Source organism: Mustela erminea, chromosome 9 (genome assembly GCF_009829155.1).
Source record: "Mustela erminea isolate mMusErm1 chromosome 9, mMusErm1.Pri, whole genome shotgun sequence".
NCBI lineage: Eukaryota > Metazoa > Chordata > Mammalia > Carnivora > Mustelidae > Mustela > Mustela erminea.
This window is the reverse complement of record NC_045622.1, coordinates 52,758,391-52,777,394: the sequence shown is the minus strand read 5'-3', so window position 1 is coordinate 52,777,394 and position 19,004 is coordinate 52,758,391. Positions and strand designations below refer to the sequence as shown.

Below are 19,004 nucleotides of genomic sequence, written 5' to 3'. Positions count from 1 at the left end.
TGCTCTAATATTCTAAGATGACATTATAAAAGGCAAGTTTCTAGAAACATAGGCCTTCTGGTTACTTATCCTGGAAAAGAAAAATCCCCCTGCTATGGAAAGAGGTGGTCCAAATAGAATTACTAGAGGCAAGTATTAAACTCAAAAGATGCTAGTCTGGGAATGAGAAGACCTGGATTCTAATCCAAATTCTGTCATTAAAATCACTCTGAAAAACATAGTCTATTACAGAGAGGGTATATCTAAAGTACATTTATTATTAGTGGCCTGTTTTACATTTGACTGATAATAATTAATTCCTTGAGGAAGAAATTGGGCTTATCTACTTAAAAGATACACATCACATGTGTTATTAAATAACTTAATGATATTAAATTTAATAATGTTAATGACAGCTACACTTCCATGGTGCTGTTTTACAACCTAAAAAGAAATTTCATATCAATGAGCTCATTTATTCTTCACTACAATCTCTTGAGACAAGAATTATTATTCCCATTTTGAAGCTAAATATATATGTGTCATGTTACTTTTTAAAAATGTGTAGTCTCAGAGCAAAGACCAATCACTTTGGCTCTCAAATTCCAAAATTCCACCTTATAGTACCATCCCCACTCTTTCCAATACTTTCTTCCCTTACCCCACACCGAAAGGCATGTGGAACTTTTCCACCCAGATGAAAACCCTTTTTTTTCCTAGACTGCTCTGGATTCAAGCCCCATACCTGTAAAGCTCATGTACTTCTGGCTGTTGGAAGTCTTCTTTGAGTTATAAAATTCCAATACATCCAGAACAGCCTGCGGGTTTTTCTTCTGCTCTGACTTAGTGATATTTGATGTCTGAAGGAGGCGAGCCCATTGCTCTGGCATCCCCTATAAGAGAGACATACAACACTATCAGGAAGGCATAGTCAAAGGAGATCCTGAAGGAGAAACTCTGATACCTGCTGGCAGTTAAAGACAGGTTTAGCCATTTTTCTATACCCTCAGAGCACTAGACAAGCCTTTTTTATAGTACCTATCTCATTGTATTAGTCATTTCTTGAGGTGTTTGCTCTTTCACTAGGCTATTCCACCTTCAGAACAGGAACCATGTATGATTTGTCTTTATATGATCAGTGCCCCATGCAAAAACAAAGCCTGCTGCCAAGAAGACACTCAACAGAGGGCTAGTTAAGGAATGGAGATACGCCTTCTCAGGTACAGTTTTGGAGGTGAAGAAAATGTCCCTCTTATGAATGTAAGAAGATAGTAATGAGGGTCTCAGGCAAAGACAGAGGCATCAGAAATACTAAGGGGAAAAAGAAATGAATCTAACAGTGCATAGTCAGAACTCTCAAAGATCAAAGGCCTTTCTGTGACCCAGGACTTACTGTAAACTCCCCTGTGACAGCATCAAAACCAACGTGAATCGTGTGCTCAAAATCTGAAGGAAGAGAAATCTCCGGCCGTTCCTTCTCCTTCTTTTTATTTGCTGCAAGAGAAACGGGAAAGGAAATAAAAAACAAGGACATTACATTTTTTGGCTTATTTAACTCTTTGTTGAGCTGTGGGTTCCTTTGAAGGCTAAGGGCTGTCTACTTCACATAAGTACAGACAGAGCCAGATGCCAGACTTAGATTAGAATAGGTGTTCAAAGCATGATTAAAGAACTTAATTTTTTTGTGGAACTAAAGTAAGGGAGGGAAAGAAAGGCTATTTTTCAGAGTTTAAAGTCCTGGCCCTACCACTAATGAGCCATTTGCACTGGATCTTAGCGTAAAAGCCGAGAAGAGATTAGTAATGAGCCATTTGGGGCGAGTCACTTCCTTTTTCTGAACCCTGGTTTCTCCATCTGTAAAAAAGAGAAGGCTCAGGTAAATGGTCTCTAAAGATCCTTCAAGCTCTGACATCCTCCATTGTATGAGCTCCTATGACCTGCATCCTACTGGTTTGGTATTTGATTATGGATTGCTTTAAGGTTCTCTCAATTTAGAGAATTTAAATCTGAATGTTATTTTAATAATATAAATCATTAATATTTTATCAGATGCTAACCAGACAATGGTTCTAGTTCTTCACATGTATGAATTCACTTTAGCCTCATGGGAGCCCTGTCTGGGTAGATACTATCTTCCTTATTTTGCAGGTAAGGAAATGGAAGCACAGAGATTAAGATACTTGCTTAAGATCACATGGTTAGTAATTGGCAGCATCCAGATACAAACCCAGGCAGTCTGGCCCAGAGCCTAAGCTCAAAACCACTATGCTACACTGTCTCCCCAAGCTAGGACCTTAAAGGATTATACAGACCAAATATTTGTAGTCATCCCTCTCCCATATCAAGGGTCATGAGTAAAATAGATGTTCACTAAGGTCCTGCTGACCTGGTAGAAAAGACTTCAACATTTAAGGAATTTTAGTGCTGAAGTAAAGTACCCTTGTCGGGGGTTCAATTATGTCCCCCCCCAGATTCATATGTTCTAACTCCAACTAGCTCAGAATGTGACCTTATTTGGAAATAGGTCCAAATGTAATTAGTTATGTTTAGGTCATACTGGAGCAGGATGGACCCCTAATCCAGTTAAGACTGGTGTTCTTATAAAAATAAGAAATTTGGAGACAGAGGCATGTAAGAATACCATATGAAGATGAAGAAAGATGTCAGAGTGATGCTTCTTCAAGTCTAGAAACACAAAAACCACCAGAAGCTAAGGAAGAGGCATGGAACAGATTTTTCTTCATAGCCTTCGAAAGGAAACAACCCAGGTGCCTGGGTGGCTCAGTTGGTTAAACAACTGCCTTCAGGTCATGATTCTGGAGTCCTGGGATTGAGTCCCACATCAAGCTCTCTGCTCAGCAGGGAGTCTGCTTCTCCCTCTGACCCTCCCCTTCTCAGTGCTCTCTCTCTCAAATAAATAAATAAAATCTTAAAAAAAAAAAAAAAAAAAAAAAGGAAACAACCCTGCAGACAACTTGATCTTGGAATCCTAGCCTCCAGAACTGAAACAATAAATTTCTGTTGTTTAAGCCGCCTAGTTTATGATACTTAGTTATAGAAGCTCTATAAACATAACCCTCTTCCAGCTAAAATGAGTTTCAAGGTCTTGGTATCAAGCTAGGCCTCAGCTGAAATCTGCAAATGCAATCCCACTGAAACAGGCTTAAATACTTCCAAGTCTCAGCCAGATAATCTTTCTTCCTAAATGGGGACCTACAGAGCCCAGATTTTAAATATCTGTAGAAACCCTCCTTATTTCTCCAGCCAAGGCTCCTCCTCCTTCAATGTTCTAGGGAGGAGGCCATCTGGTCTGAACTCCCAGGAACTCCTACACATACCTGGGGGAACTGGGTTCAGAGGCTAACTGCAAAAGCTACTATTTATTGAGCTCTTACCATGTGCCAAGCACGTGCTAAGAATTTTATATGCATCATGTCACCAAATACTCTTACAGCCCTATAAAATAGATATTAACATCTGCATTTTATAGGTAAGGAAATATAAGTGCTTCTTTTTAATAATTTGCTTGATCATTGCTGAGTTTCAGTGACAAGTCTATCCTAAAAATATTAGACACTGGCCATTTAAGCTCACGGGTCTAAGAGGCAAAACCAGAATATCCCCTCTTTCTTTCTTTCTTTATTTTTATTGTGTTATGTTAGTCACCATACAATACATCATTAGTTTTTGATGCAGTGTTCCAAGATTCATTGTTTATGCACCACACCCAGTGCAGCATGCAATACGTGCCCTCCTTAATACCCATCACCAAGCTCACCCAACCCCCCACCCCCTCCCTTCCAAAACCCTCAGATTGTTTCTCCCCCTCCAATTTGCCCCAATTCATTTTTCCTTTCCTTCTCCTAATGTCCTCCATGTTATTCCTTATGCTCCACAAGTGAAACCATATGATAACTGACTCTCTCTGCTTGACGTATTTCACTCAGCATAATCTCCTCCAGTCTGATCCATGTTGCAGAATAACCCCTCTGTAAGGCAAATCAGCAATGAAAGCCCAGGAGCCCTAAGTCTCTGGTCTTCCCCACTACCAATCTCTCGATGAAACTACCAGTTTTCTCCTTATGGAAGTCATGTTCCACACTGTCAAGTCAAGGCCCCAAATCCTTGGCTCCATGACAAGACATTTTCCCTCCCAGAAATGCCCAGGATCATATACCAGCAAGGCTCCGAAAAAACCCATAATTCACATCTAAGAGAAATCACCACAGGGGAACCTGGGTGGCTCAGTCAGTTGTGTCCAGCTCTTGATTTTGGCTCAGGTCATGATCTTGGGATCCTGAGATAAAGCCCTATGTTGGACCCTGTGCTCAGCACAGTCTGCTTCTCTCCCTCTCTCTCTTTCTCTGACCCTTATCCTGCTCATGTGCTCGCTAGCACGCTCTCTCGCTCTTCCTCTTAAATGAATAAATAAGTAAAATCTCTAAAAAAAAAAACAAATGAAATAAAAGAATTCACTATAGTACCTAAGAACTTGGCTGGGGGTAAGACAAGGCGGAATGCCAGGTTTCTCTGAGCCTATCCTTAGAGATCAGATTAAAAGTATAGGCAGAATTATATTAATCAAAACAGTAAGGTACTGGCACAAAAACAGACACACAGATTAACAGAACAGAATAGAGAGCCTGGAAATAAATGCATATGTATATAGTCAATTAATTGATGACAAAGGCAGCAAGAAAAAAGGATGGGGAAAAGACAGTCTCTTTAATAAATGGTGCTGGGAAGACCAGACAGCTATATTCTTTCATAAAAGAATGAAACTACACCACTTCTAACACCATACACAAAAATCCTAGAAGAAAGCACAGGCAGCAATTTCTCTGACACTGGCCATAGCAACGTTTTTCTAACATTTTCCCTTGTCTCCTAAGGCAAGGAAAACAAAAGTAAAAATAAACTATTAGGATTACATCAGAATAAAAAGCTTTATTGTGCAAAGAAAACCATCAACAAAAAGGTAACCTACTGAATAGGAGAAAATATTTGCAAATGATATATCCAATAAGGGGTTTACATCTAAAACATACAAGAACTTACACAACTCAACTCCAAAAAATACCGATCTGATTTAAAAAATGGGCAGAGGATGCAAATAGGCATTTTTCCAAAGAAGACATCCAGATGGCTAAAAGACATGAAAAAATGCTCAACATCACTAATCATCAGGGAAATGCAAGTCAAAACCACAATGGGATATTACCTCACGCCTATCAGAATGGCTAAAATCAAAAACACAAGAAATAACAAGTGTTGCTGGAGATCTGGAAGAGAAGGAATATATTTTTTTTTAAGATTTTTATTTATTTATTTGACAGACAGAGATCACAAGGAGGCAGAGAGGCAGGCAGAGAGAGAGAGAGGAGGAAGCAGGCTCCCTGCGGAGCAGACAGCCTGATGTGGGGTTCGATCCCAGGACACTGGGATCATGACCTGAGCCGAAGGCAGAGGCTTTAACCCACTGGGCCACCCAGGCGCCCCGAAGAGAAGGAATATTGTACACAGTTGGTAGGAATGTAAATTGGTACAATTTACAACTGTGGATTGTACAAACAGCAATGTGGAAAACAGTAGAGAGGTTCCCTAAAAAGTTAAAAATAGAATTATCATATGACCTAGTAATCCCACTACTGGGTATTTACCCAAAGAAAACAAAAACACTAATCTGCATAGATACATGCACCCCTATATTTATTAGCATTATTACAATAGCCAAGATATGGAAGGAATCTAAGTGTCCACTGATAGACAAATAGATTAGAAAGATGGAAACACACACACACAAACACACACAAGGAATACTTTGCCGCCATAAAAATGGGATGAGACAGTACCATTTGTGGCAACACTATGGACTGGAGGATATTATGCTAAGTAAAATAAGCCAGTCTGGGAAAGACAGATACCATATGATTCCACTAATATGTGAAATCTAAAAAAATGAATACACAAACAAACAAAAAGCAGAATGAAACCTATAATTACAAAGAATAAACTGATGGTTGCCTGGCGGGGGGTGGGGAACAGGCAACATGGTGGGTGAAGAGGAGTGGGAGACACAGGCTTCTGGTTATGGAATGAATAAGTCACAGCATAAGGAATATAGTCAATGGTATCGTAATAGCACCATATGGTGTCAGATGATAGCTATACTTGTGGTGAACACAGCATAACATATAGACTTGTTGAATTGCTGTGTTGTGCACCTAAAACGAAAGTAATTTGTGTCAACTACGCTCAAATAAAAAAATAAATTTTTTTTCAAATACAGCTGTGAACTAAAATAGACTCCCAAATCCATAGCTAAGGCCCCAGTGTTCAAGAAGAGCTGGACTGCAAATATATGATCCACTTGTATTGCCTTTCCCAGTCGACTTGTCTGAGCCTCACTACCACACTACATATCCCTATAGGGCAAAGAAAGTATCAATACAGCTTACAGCACTTTAAAACAGAATTACATTTCATAATAATCACCTTCATCTGAGTCATGCTTTAATGCTTACAAAACACTCTCACATTTATTACTTCACTAGAGCCTCCAAACAACCGTGTGTTGAGCAGAGCAGTGGTTATGGTGCCCGTTTGAGAGAAGAAGAAACAGGGGTTCCACGAAGTTAAGTAACCTGCACGAGGTCACGAGCAAGTTGGAAGCAGATCTGGAATCAGAACTAAAGTCTTCAGGCTCCCAGTCCCAAAGCCTTCCTATTCTACGGCGCTGCCTCTTAATGGACTACTGCTGCTCATGATTATGCGCTCTCTTCTCTCTCTCCCCCACTGCTCTTCCATTCAGTCCCCAGGTTACTAATTTCTTGTTCTATATAGTGATCAAATTTATCCACTTCTCCATTTTCACTGCCACTACTCTATTTCAGGCATTGTTATCTATGGCCTTGGATCTTTCTGACAATAACCAGTCACCTGCATTCCAGTCCCCTTCAATCAGACAGCAGCCAGGGTGATCTACAACCTTGCTATTCAAACCAGTATCAGCAAAACTTGGGAGACCATTAGAAATGTAGGATCTCTAAAAAATTAAAAAAAAAAAAAAAAGAAATGTAGGATCTCAAGCTCCAGCCCAGACCTACTGAATTAGAATCTGAATTTTAATGAGATCCCAAATGATTGACGTGCATACAAAAGTTTGAGAATCAAGAGAATGAGAAGACAAACCACAAGTAAAAAGAAAATATTTGCAAGAGATATATCTGATAAAGGATTATTATCCAAAATATATGAAGAACTCTCAAAACTCAACAATAAGAGATAAACAATCTGATTAATAAAATGCACCACCATGGTATATGATGTTAATAGTGGGGAAGGTTGTACATGTGTGGGGGCAGGAGGTATACAGTTATACAAGGTATACTGGGTACCATCCCCTCAATTTTGCTGTGAACCTAAAACTGCTCTATTTTTTTAAGTTCCTGATGCTCTGTACCTCTTCTTACCTCCCGCTATTTATGTTTCATATGTTTCTATACCAGCTACACTGAACCAGTTATGTCACCAAACATGATGAGCTCTTTCACACCTCTTCCCATTTTCTCAAACTACACCCTTTGCTTATAAATTCTGCCTTGCCTTTTCCTTCACTTGTTACCTCAGCCTTTAATTCACCCTTTTCGGGTGTCAGCTTAAAGATCATCTCTTCTCTGAAGTCCTCCCTGATCTCATGGTTGGGCATTCCTTCACCCTCTCTTCTGTTTCTACAGCACCATTATAGTAACTGCCTATTTTTTAGGTTTACTTTCCAACCAGACTGAGTCCCAAGTGCAGTGGTCATATCCAATTCACCATGGATCCCCAAAAGCTAGCACACATCTGGCACAAAACAGCAAATGAATAAAGGAACAAATGACCAAATACGTAACTTGACCTGGCAAGAGTCTAAAGAATCTTGTTGAAGGCAGGAAATTCCCTCCAGGACAGGAATAAATGTCTCATTTTTACAAGGTCTGACCTGTAAAGTCAGACCTTGTAAAGGTGTGAAAATTGTGAATTTTCACAATCCTTATTACCCAGCTACCTCAGTCCTGTCTGAAAACCCTGCTCTGTAGGAGCTCAGCACACTGGCCAAAAGAAATTCTGAAGTCCCAATGCCTCCAAAGACCCAGGATAATCTTGATGAAAGGCAGCAAAATGGGGGGGTGGGGGATGGGAGAGGATGAGGGGAGGAACGAGAAGGTCCAGAGTCCAGGCCAGTTTTGCCCCTACACACCACATAGTCCAGGTTCTCAGCTTTCTCATCTGAAAATGGAGAGAATGGACTAGATGATTATAAGGACCCTTCCAGCTTCTACAATCCATAAGTCTATGAAAACAGAAAGATGAATACTCTCAAAGCTCTGTAGCTAGATTCTTCCTGACATTGCACCTCACAGTTTTTAGTAGGTACTCCAATCACATCATCTCATATAAATACCACAATCCTGAGAGGCAAGTTTTATTTGTAGATTAGGAAATTAAAGCACAGACTTGCCTACAGTTATTGAAGTGACTGAAATTCAGACGAGATCGGGCGCGTTCAGGGTGGTATGGCCGTAGACAAGTGACTGAAATTCAAAAGGTGTGGCTTCAAAGCCAAGGCCCTTTACATTCTACTGTTATCTCCCATAAAGAATTTCAAATTGAGTCAAGGAAACATACTTTGGTAAAATAAGGAAAGGAAATAACACTGAGTAAGAACTTACCATATATAAGATACCATAACACACATTATTTTCCTTAATTCTTAAAATCCTATGAGATAGATTATTACTACTGTAATTTTACAGATAAGGAAACTAAGTAATAATAATAATAATAATTTGCTCAAGCTCACATTGCTAGTAAGAAATGAGATTTGAACCCCAGTCTGATACAAAGTTTCTCTCTTCAGCGTCTTACTAAGAACTATTTGCCAAAGTGCCAACTGCTGGGGTTTAAGCTATTTATGCACTTGGCAATTTCCCTTCCAGAAGTAGCTGCATTTAGAAAGGGAAGGCCAAGAGTTTACCAGGGCCCAAATTAAGCAGTCATTAATGACATAAGTCCATCTGTCTTATTCATAGCTAGAATGCATGGGACATGGTACATGACTTTGGATTGCTTACTGTTCCTAAATTTCCTCTAATCTAGTCCCTTAAAAGATTGTGTGATGGAGAGGAGAAGTGAGTTGGGAGAAACCGGAGTGGGAGACAAACCATAAGAGACTGTGGACTCTGAGAAACAAACAGAGGGTTTGGGGGGGGGGGGGGTGAGCCTGGTAGGGGTTATTAAGGAGGGCACATATTGCATGGAGCACTGAGTGTGCTGCATAAACAATGAATTTTGGAACACTGAAAAAAAATAAAATGAAAAAAATTGTATGGAAGAACAATTATGTTATTTTTATGTTTTACTTAGGTTTTTATTTTACACTTACATATCTTCTATTTTTATATATTATTTCTAATTTATATTATTAATATAGTATATAATATACCATCGTAGGCATGGGATGTCAATACAAAAGAAACTCCAGTAATGGAGACACAGAAAGAGAATGGCTCAGAGGATGAGCAGTCTATAGAAAAGAGCCCCAAGGAAATGAAATCAATTAACACATGAAAAAACAGGGTAATGCTGAAGCTGGCTTCCATAGGATACTTTTTGCCCCATAACCTTTGCATATACCTGCCATATTCCTACCTCCAAGTTTTTGCTCACTTTTTGTTTTCCTTGCTTTAGAATGCTCTTCCTCCCAATCTCCCTGTCAAATTCTCAGTCATCTTTTAAAGACTGGTTTAAGTCCTACTTCTCTTCCTGAACTTCCTCCCTCTGTTAATTCCCAAGACAATAAATCTGCCACACCATCATGCATTTTCCTATCTTGTATGGTTCCTTGCTATTTTAAAGACCCCTTTCCTTAAAATGTAAGCTTCTTAAGAAGCATAATCATGGCTTGTAATTATGATTGTTCAACTTCCAAATCTTCCACTGAGGACCCAACACAGAATAACTTATTCCAGAACACACCAAAAGTATTAGGAAGTAACCTTAGAGACCGTTATTCTACTCCCTGAAGAAAGAGCCCTGAGAAGTAAACTGACTCGATCTGCAGAGCTGCATTAGAGAGCAACAAATGGAGATAAGACTCAGTTCACCTGATCAAACCTTCTACCTTTATGATACCCCCTGATCCCTACTGACTGATTTGACTGGAAGCAACTAATGAATGAAGTAACAGGTTAACATAGAGCAGAACTGAACTATAAGAAGAGGAAGGGCTTGGCTGAAGTGAGAGAGAAGGGAAGTACAGGGGTGAAAAACAAAACAAACCAAAAAACTCTAGCTGGGGGCGCCTGGGTGGCTCAGTGGGTTAAAGCCTCTGCCTTCGGCTCGGGTCATGATCCCAGGGTCCTGGGATCGAGCCCCACATCGGGCTCTCTGCTCTGCGGGGAGCCTGCTTCCTCCTCTCTCTCTCTCTCTGCCTGCCTACTTGTGATCTCTGTCAAATAAATAAATAAAAATTAAAAAAAAAAAACAAAACTCTAGCTGGCAGGATTTGTCCCGAGTGCTGTGCAATTTAGGCTGAGTATTCACTGGCTGGGGACCACCAGCAGAAAACACAGTACCTGAGGCAGGAAAGCAGGATGGAACAGAGAAGTCATATAGTCACAGAGCCACCTGGCACTCGGCAAACCCCTTCCTGGAAGTAACAATCACCTCCCTCACATGTGTATAGCCCTTCACATTCACTGCCTCACTAGCTCCTTACAACAACTCCAAGAACCAGACAGCATGGATTATCCCCATTTCGTTGCTGAGAAAACTGAAGTCAGGGAATTTTAAAAAATCTGTTCTGGACTATGAGTCAAAGGAAGATGGATCCAGTATTCTCTTTGCCATTAACTAACTTTATGGCCCTGGAAAAGTCTCTTTCTTCTTCTGAGGTCAAATCTTCAATCTGTAAATAGGTCACTGATGCATGTTCAGGTACACAGATAAAGGTGGGTGAAGAAAATCACCTTTCTGGAGAAGGTTAATACCTGAAAAAACTCATGAAGGATAAACAGGAGTTGGTCAGGCAGAAATGGGGAAGGACATTCCAGAGGGAAACAGAATAAACAAAGGCTCAGAAAACAGTGATCTTTGTCCCAGCTTTCCACCTGCCCAGCAAGGCAACCAAATTTAATAACTCTTATTAGAGATGTACAACAAGTTGGGACTGAGGGGAGAGACCATGGAGAAAATAAAGCAAACTCGGGATTCTGGTAGGCCCATATCTCAAGGCCACAAACATCAGGCTGTCTGGGACGACTGCTGCTCCTAGCACATTTTTTTATGGTGGCTAGCAAATATAAGTCTAGAAGAATCTGATAAAGACCTATGTCTGCACAAGAACTTGTAAGTGAATGTTTATAGCAACATTATTCAAAACAGTCAAAAAGCAAACGTCCCTCAACTGAAGAACAGATGAATAAACGAAATAAAAATATGGTACATCCATACAACAAAATGTTTATTCAGCTATAAAAAGAAATGAAGTCCTGATCCATGCTACAGTATGGATGAACTTTAAAAACATTATGCTGAATGAAAGAAGCCAGTCCCATGGGGTGCCTGGGTGGCTCAGGTCATGATCCCAGGGTCCTGGGATCGAGCCCCACATCAGGCTCTTTGCTCAGCAGGGAGCCTGCTTCCCTCTCTCTATGCCTGCCTCTCTGCCTATTTCTGATCTCTATCTAGATCTTTCTCTCTCTCTTTCTCTCTGTCAAGAAAGAAAGAAGCCAGTCCCAAAAGGTCACGTATTATGTGACTCCATTTATATAAAATGTCCAGAAAAGTCAAATCCATAAACAGAAAGTAGATCAGTGGTTGCCAGGGGCTCGGAGAAGAAGGAAATATGGTAAAGTACAGGGTTTCTTTTTAGAGCTATGAAATGTACTAGAATTAGAGCAGTGTGATAATTGTACAATCTTGTGACTATAGTAAAGACCACTGAACTGTACACTTTGAGATGGTGAACTGTATGTGAATCATATCTCAATTTTTTAACCAAGAAAATGTAATTTACTGTATTAAAATAAAGGAGAAAATGTATAGAATTCAATTAATGCAGAAAAAGCATTTGCTAAAATTTTACTTCCCATTGTGATTAAAACCTCTTAGCAAACTAGGATTACACGGGAATTTCCTTAATCCAATAAAAGCTAATAACCAAAAAACACTAGAGCCAACATCATACTTAATGGTGAAATGCTGAGAGGTTTTCCTCTGAGATTACAAATAAGATAAAGATGTCACTTCTATTTACCATAATCCTGAAGGTATTAGCCAGTGAAACTAGGAAAGAAAAAGAAGCACAGGGAGAAGGATTAGAAAGGAAGAAACATAACTACCACAATTTACAGATAATATGATTGTGTATACAAACACAGAAAAATTCTAATAGGAGAAAAACCTTCATAACTTGGAACAGGTGAAGAGTCCAAAAATAAAATAGAAAGCATTAGAAAGGAAATAATAAATCTGACTATATTAAATTCTATCAAAAATACCATTAAGTGCATAAATGAAGATACCTGCAATATATATAACTGGCAAAAGGCTTGTATCTAAATAAGAACTCCTGCAAACCAATAAAAAAATTTTTTTTCTTAAATGGGCAAAAGGCTTGACCAGGCACTTCACAAAAAAGATACAGATGTAGTGAAAAGAAGGGCCAAAGATACCCCAAAGATACAGATGTAGTGAAAAGATGGGCCATCTGTACCCCAATGTTTATAGCAGCAAAGGCCACGGTTGCCAAACTGTGGAAAGAACCAAGATGCCCTTCAACGGACGAATGGATAAGAAAGATGTGGTCCATATACACTATGGAGTATTATGTCTCCATCAGAAAGGATGAATACCCAACTTCTGTAGCAACATGGATGGGACTGGAAGAGATTATGCTGAGTAGAAATAAGTCAAGCAGAGAGAGTCAATTATCATATGGTTTCACTTATTTGTGGAGCATAACAAATAGCATGGAGGACATGGGGAGTTAGGAGAAGGGAGCTGGGGGAAATTGTAAGGGGAGGTGAACCATGAGAGACTATGGACTCTGAAAAACAATCTGAGGGGTTTGAAGTGGTGGGGGGGGGGGTGGGAGGTTGGGGGAACCAGGTGGTGGGTATTAGAGAGGGCACGGATTGCATGGAGCACTGGGTGTGGTACAAAAACAATGAATACTGTTATGCTGAAAATAAATTTAAAATAAAATAAAATAAAATAAAAAATAAATAAAAATTAGAAAAATAAAAATAAAAATAAAACTATTTTTAAAAATTAAAAAACAAGTATACCCAAATGGCCAATTAATAGAAAAGCTGCTTAACCTCATTTAAGACTGATAATAAAAGTGGTGACAAAAACAAGTAAAGTAAGTGCAACTCTTATGCACCACTGGTGGGAAGATACATTGAACAACTATGTGTTTGAACTTTGAATTTTTGGTATTTATCAACCAAAGTTTAACACAAATATCTGCATGATTCAGCAATTTTACTATGTACATGCATCCAACAGAAATGTGTGAACACATGTATAAAGACATGCACTAGAATGGTCAGAAAACATTCCTAACAGTCTATTGCTGGAACAGTTTATGTTCATTAACAGTACAATGGAAAATATTCCTATAAGAGAATATTATATAGCAATGAAAATGAGCTAACCCACATATAAAAATATAGATAAATCTTGTTTAAAAATGTTAAACAAAGGCAAATATATGCTGTATGATTCTATATACAGCAAGTTAAAAAATAGACAGAATCATTTATGAGTTAATCTTTGGGAAGGAGAGATACGTTAGTGCCTGAAAGGGAGAACATAGGGAGCTTCTAGGTGGCTAGCTAATCCTTTTTTTTTTTTTTGGTCATGTTAGTGGCCACATAGATGCAGTCAATGTATCACTGAATTGTACACTTCTGAAATGTGCATTTTTCTATATAAAGATGTAAAAGTGCAATGGTGGAATCTACAAAAACCATGGCTCATCAAAAGGTAAGACTTCAACAAACACTAAATACTAAGTTATAGTCAAATAATTCTTTAGAACATTTGAAAAAAACTTTAAACAAGTCCCAAAAAGTTCATGCAGTAGCACCAGTAAATGCCTAGCAATCAATTCCATAGCTCTTTGTTGCAAAGTTACTTTTTGTCTTGATAATACAAATATACAGGAGTGATCTATCATCAATTCTACATTTTAGGACTTATTATGAAAACCACTTTTGGACTAATTAAAAGAATCATCCCCTTTTCACAATTAACAGTTAACTTTTAATGAATTTACAATTGTGCCTACCCATTTCTTAAAAAAAAAAACAAAAAAAAACTTTTTTGTATTGTTATGTTAGCACATCATTAGTTTCCAAGATTCACTGTTTATGCACCACACCCAGTGCTCCATGCAATATGTGCTCTCCTAAATACCCACCACCAGGCTCACCCATCCTCCCAACCCCCTCCCCTCTAAAACCCTCAGTTTGTTTCTCAGAGACCTTTACATAAATAAAATAAATATATGTGTTTATTGCGTGCCTTCATTTATTAAACCCTAATTATTTTAGTTGTGGGTAATCCATATCAAATAATTGTATATTTTATAGACAGGTCATCAATTTAATACTTTTATTTTAAGGATTAAACCCTTTTTTTAAATATATATATATTTTTATTCTTTGTGGGTTTTTTTGGTTTTTGTTTTGTTTTGTTTTTTATAAACATATAATGTATTTTTATCCCCAGGGGTACAGGTCTGTGAATCGTCAGGTTTACACACTTCACAGCACTCACCATAGCACATACCCTCCCCAATGTCCATAACCCCACCCCCCTCCCCCAGGCCCCCCCCCCAACCTTTAGTTTGTTTTGTGAGATTAAGAGTCACTGATGGTTTGTCTCCCTCCCAATTCCATCTTGTTTCATTTATTCTTCTCCTACCCCCTTAACCCCCGATGTTGCATCTCTACTTCCTCATATCAGGGAAATCATATGATAGTTGTCTTTCTCTGACTGACTTATTTCGCTAGGATTAAACCCTTTTTAAGAAGGTATAATATGTTCACATTCATTTTAGGTTCAGGGAAGGTTATAGTGGTTAGTTCTCTACTGGGTTTTAGTTGTCAATAGCCAATATATTTTAAAACTTGTAATTACAAGTTTAAAACTTGTAATTTTTTAAACTTCTGTTGAAACATTTAACTTTCAGGTTAAACATTTTCTGTTATTTGGAGGCAGCTGGGTTGCTCAGTCATTAGAGCCTTGATCTCAGGTCTTGGTCTCAAGGCTGTGAGTTTAAGCCCCATGTTGGGTGTGGAATCCACTTAAAAATTTTTTCTGTGAAATGAAAAATTTGTGTTTTAAATTAAAAATTTAGAATTTAATCTCTCTCTCTCTCTCTCTCTCTCTCACACACACACACACACACACACACACACACACACACAGAAACCTGGCTCATGAGCCACATATGATTTTACAGAGTATTTAGTCCAATTTTTTCATTTTAAAGATGAGAAAACCCAGAGAAGTTCAGAGAGTTTCTCAAGGCCACATTAACAAATATCTGAGAACACTGCAATAGGAACCAAACCCCAAGCAGAATATTTTACAATGTTACTTCCTTAGAAAATCTTGAACACATAGTTAGTTGCCAAGCCCAACTCCTAATATCATATGTGTATCAATGCTTCACTATGTAAGTGAATTAGATAACACAGGGGAAGAGAAAAAGGGAAAAGGGAGAGGATTAGAGTAAGAAAGAAGTGAAGAGTATCTAAGAGATCTGGAGTTTTAAGAGACTTATCTTTTTGGCCTCCGTTTCAAATATATTATTTGTTCCAGAAATCCAGGCCCATATCCAGAGCTTAGGACCCTGCTTCTGACAGATAATACAGAGAACTCTTGGAGACTTCTTGGGAAACCTGCTTAGTCTCAGTGCACAGAATAACTTAATCTGCTCTTCCCATTATCCCTATCTAAACCAACAGGAAATACAAGCCCATACGTAGGAAGAGAAAGGTAGCTTATGCCAGAATCATTCTTTAATTCTACTTTGGAAGAACCCTGTTAAGGGTTGCTATTTTGTAAATGTCATAACAACTCAACCATGACTGCAAGTTACAGTAGCCACCAAAATTTCTGCCAACTCTAAAAAAGGCTGCAGTTTGCATAGCATTTTTCACATCTTTAGTCTTCCGGCAATTCTAGGAGGTAAGTATTACTGTGTACCCATACTACAGATAAGAGAACTAAAGCCAAGAAAGGTAAAGCAATTTAACCAAAGGTCACAAAGTCAGGGAGGGGCAATGGTGATAATTTTAAGGGCCTGAACTCCAACATGGCTTCTTTTGAATGTACTGTGCCTTCCCCATATTGCAGACTACATGAACATGCCAGTGAGTGATAGAACAGATGTTATTAAATACAAATTAGTTGGAATGTTAAAAGAAACAACCAAATCAATTCCACTAAAGCCATCAGTCTAACGTCTCTCAGATGGGAGCCCTCAAACACTATATGGTGTCTGAGGACTTAGAAGAATGAGAGAGTACAGTCCAGAAGCAAGAGACAATTATTCAAATTCAGACTCCATGCTCTACAACTATGCAGATGTGACCCTGGGGAAGCTGTTGACCTATTAAGCCTGAGTATCAGTGTTGTTCAGTGGTTTCAGAGTGTCAGTCCCCCACTCAGTACTCCCTAAGTAGATGACCTTGGGAAAGTTAGTTAATCTCTATGAAACTCAGTTTGCTGTCTACTAAGTGAAATATTTATGTACCTGCAAGGGCTGGTATATTTCACAAACATCAAAGCTCTTAATATATTGTGTGGTAATTAATAGGCATTCAACAAATAGTAGCTGGTTATTGCTATTACTATTTTATGGTTATTACTATTGTGTAGTTACTATTTGTTATTATTACTATTTTTTATTATTGTTTTTAATTTGAAGACCAACTAAGGTAAAGAAAATGTACATGTTTTATAAGCTAAAAGCTTTACAAACATGAGTTATCATTAATATAAGAAAGTTTCAGAGTAAGATTTCTGGACCTACTCACTAAGACAGAGAAACTGTGGCTAAGAAGAAAGAAGAAAAAATCATTCTGATGTCATGTAACTAGAGACCACAAGAAGAAATAAAGTGGAAAAAGAAGGTCAAAACCTCACCCATCCTAATTTTAACCCCATGTTGGCCTACTCCATTTGGCTTTCTGATAGCATGGGAATTCAGGCTGACACTGCCAAATCCTATGGTGCAGTACAGTTATCCGGGGTTCAGCACAAATCATTGGCCTTACTTATTTTTTTAAAAGATTTATTTTTAAGAAGCACCTCTCATTGGTTCAGCTGAGCTAATCTGAGCTCAAGGCAGTAAAATGCTCCAAACTTGGGAGAGATAAACACTGACGTAGTCCAGTTTTAAAATTAACTTTGCTAAACTCTTCCCAAGCCTGGAGAATTCCACTTTGGTTGCGAAAATTAAGCCAGAAGAAGATTCCAAACTAAATACTGCATGACTTAATAGAATAAACCAAAGGCTCCAGATCCTAGCCACAGGTACCAGGCTTTCCCACATAGAATTCTGCAACCCAGCACCACATACTCCCGGACTTCAGCTACAGCTTCTTTGATTTATTTACGCATTCCCCCAGGCACACACTGAAGCCCTGCTGAAGGTCAGCATTAGGTAATGCCCACAGACATTCTAACCATTGCCAGCTCAAATCTCAGCCACTACCGCAGGCCACAAAGACCCTTCTTTCTCTTTTCCCAAATCTCTTTAGAGAACTAAAACTACCCCTTTGGTAATTCTGGCTCCAAAAGTCTGGGTATGACCTAAGCATATGTTATTCTTTAAAAGCACCATGAGTGAATCAGATATGTAATGTGAGTTGAGAACAATGAACAGAGATAGTTGGGTATGCTGTAACAAATACTGCAGGAAGACTGAGTTCCACACTCATCCCTGCCACTTTCCAGCTGTGATCTCAAGCAATTTAATTTTCTTTAAACCTCAGCCTCCTCAACTGAAAATGACTTGTGGGCATCAGATTAAACAAGAAGTGAGTTACCCATTTTTTTAAAAAAACCTCATACTTGTAGTGTTTTATAGTTTAGAAAATGGTTTTGTATTCACTATGTGAAATGGCAAAAGCCTACTAATGGTAAGGGTGACGGGAATTACAATTATTCCTACTTCACAGATGAGAATACTAAGATTAAAATAAATTGGTAAGAGGAAAAGAAATCACAGAATAAAAGTCAGAGATAGGACTCAATCTTGGTTCTCTAAGTCCAGTTCTAGACTATTTCTAGGCCAAATACTTTAGTAAGGCCATACCAATTCAAGACTGCCAACTCTGCTTTGAATCCTGCTAGGACTAAGTGAGGCACAAAGGAAAGGTCAACAAATGTTTATTGGTTGAAAGATAATATCAACAAGCATAAAATTAAGCTGAACAAAGGCTCCAAACAAAAGGGGGGAAAAAACTTCACTTATCTCATTTTGATGCATGCATTAATTATAGCCATCTTTAAAGCAAACGGATGAAACCTCTGTGCTCAGGGCATGCACAGAAAATCTATAACTAAGGGATGAAAGAGACAACTAGATTATTTCACAAGAACTTTTTAAAACTCTATGCTTTCTGTATCTATACTTTGAATTCACAAAGAAACTGGTTTGAGATCTTGAGCTATGAGATTTAGTTTCAGAACAGATTTGGCCTAGGATCACTCAGTGAAGGGTGTCCAGGTAGAATCTCTGGGTCTACACACAGATTTATTATTAATTAAAGTACTTTACAATGGCCCAGCTTCTTTTCACCTACACATGCAACCCAATCCAACTTCATCTTTATAACCTCATTTATTTAATTTTAGGATTTCAAAACTATGAGAGATCTTCTATGTTTACTGGTTTGACTCTAGTTTTTTGGATGAAGACACTGAAGTCTACAGAGAAATAATTGACCCAAGCT

The 19,004-nt window shown here is 38.5% G+C and overlaps 1 protein-coding gene across 4 annotated transcripts in view; it reads right to left on the bottom strand.

Moving 5' to 3' along the window:
- The window catches only part of PAK1 (p21 (RAC1) activated kinase 1), a 148,216-nt gene that overhangs the window by 45,222 nt on the left and 83,990 nt on the right, over window positions 1-19,004 (bottom strand). For all 4 annotated transcript variants that reach the window (XM_032356795.1, XM_032356797.1, XM_032356794.1 and 1 more), the window contains exons 3-4: window positions 1,373-1,473; window positions 725-872 (exon numbers count right to left, since the gene is read on the bottom strand). In XM_032356795.1, the coding sequence (XP_032212686.1) occupies window positions 725-872; window positions 1,373-1,473 (249 nt within the window). The remainder of the gene's footprint in view (window positions 1-724; window positions 873-1,372; window positions 1,474-19,004) is intronic.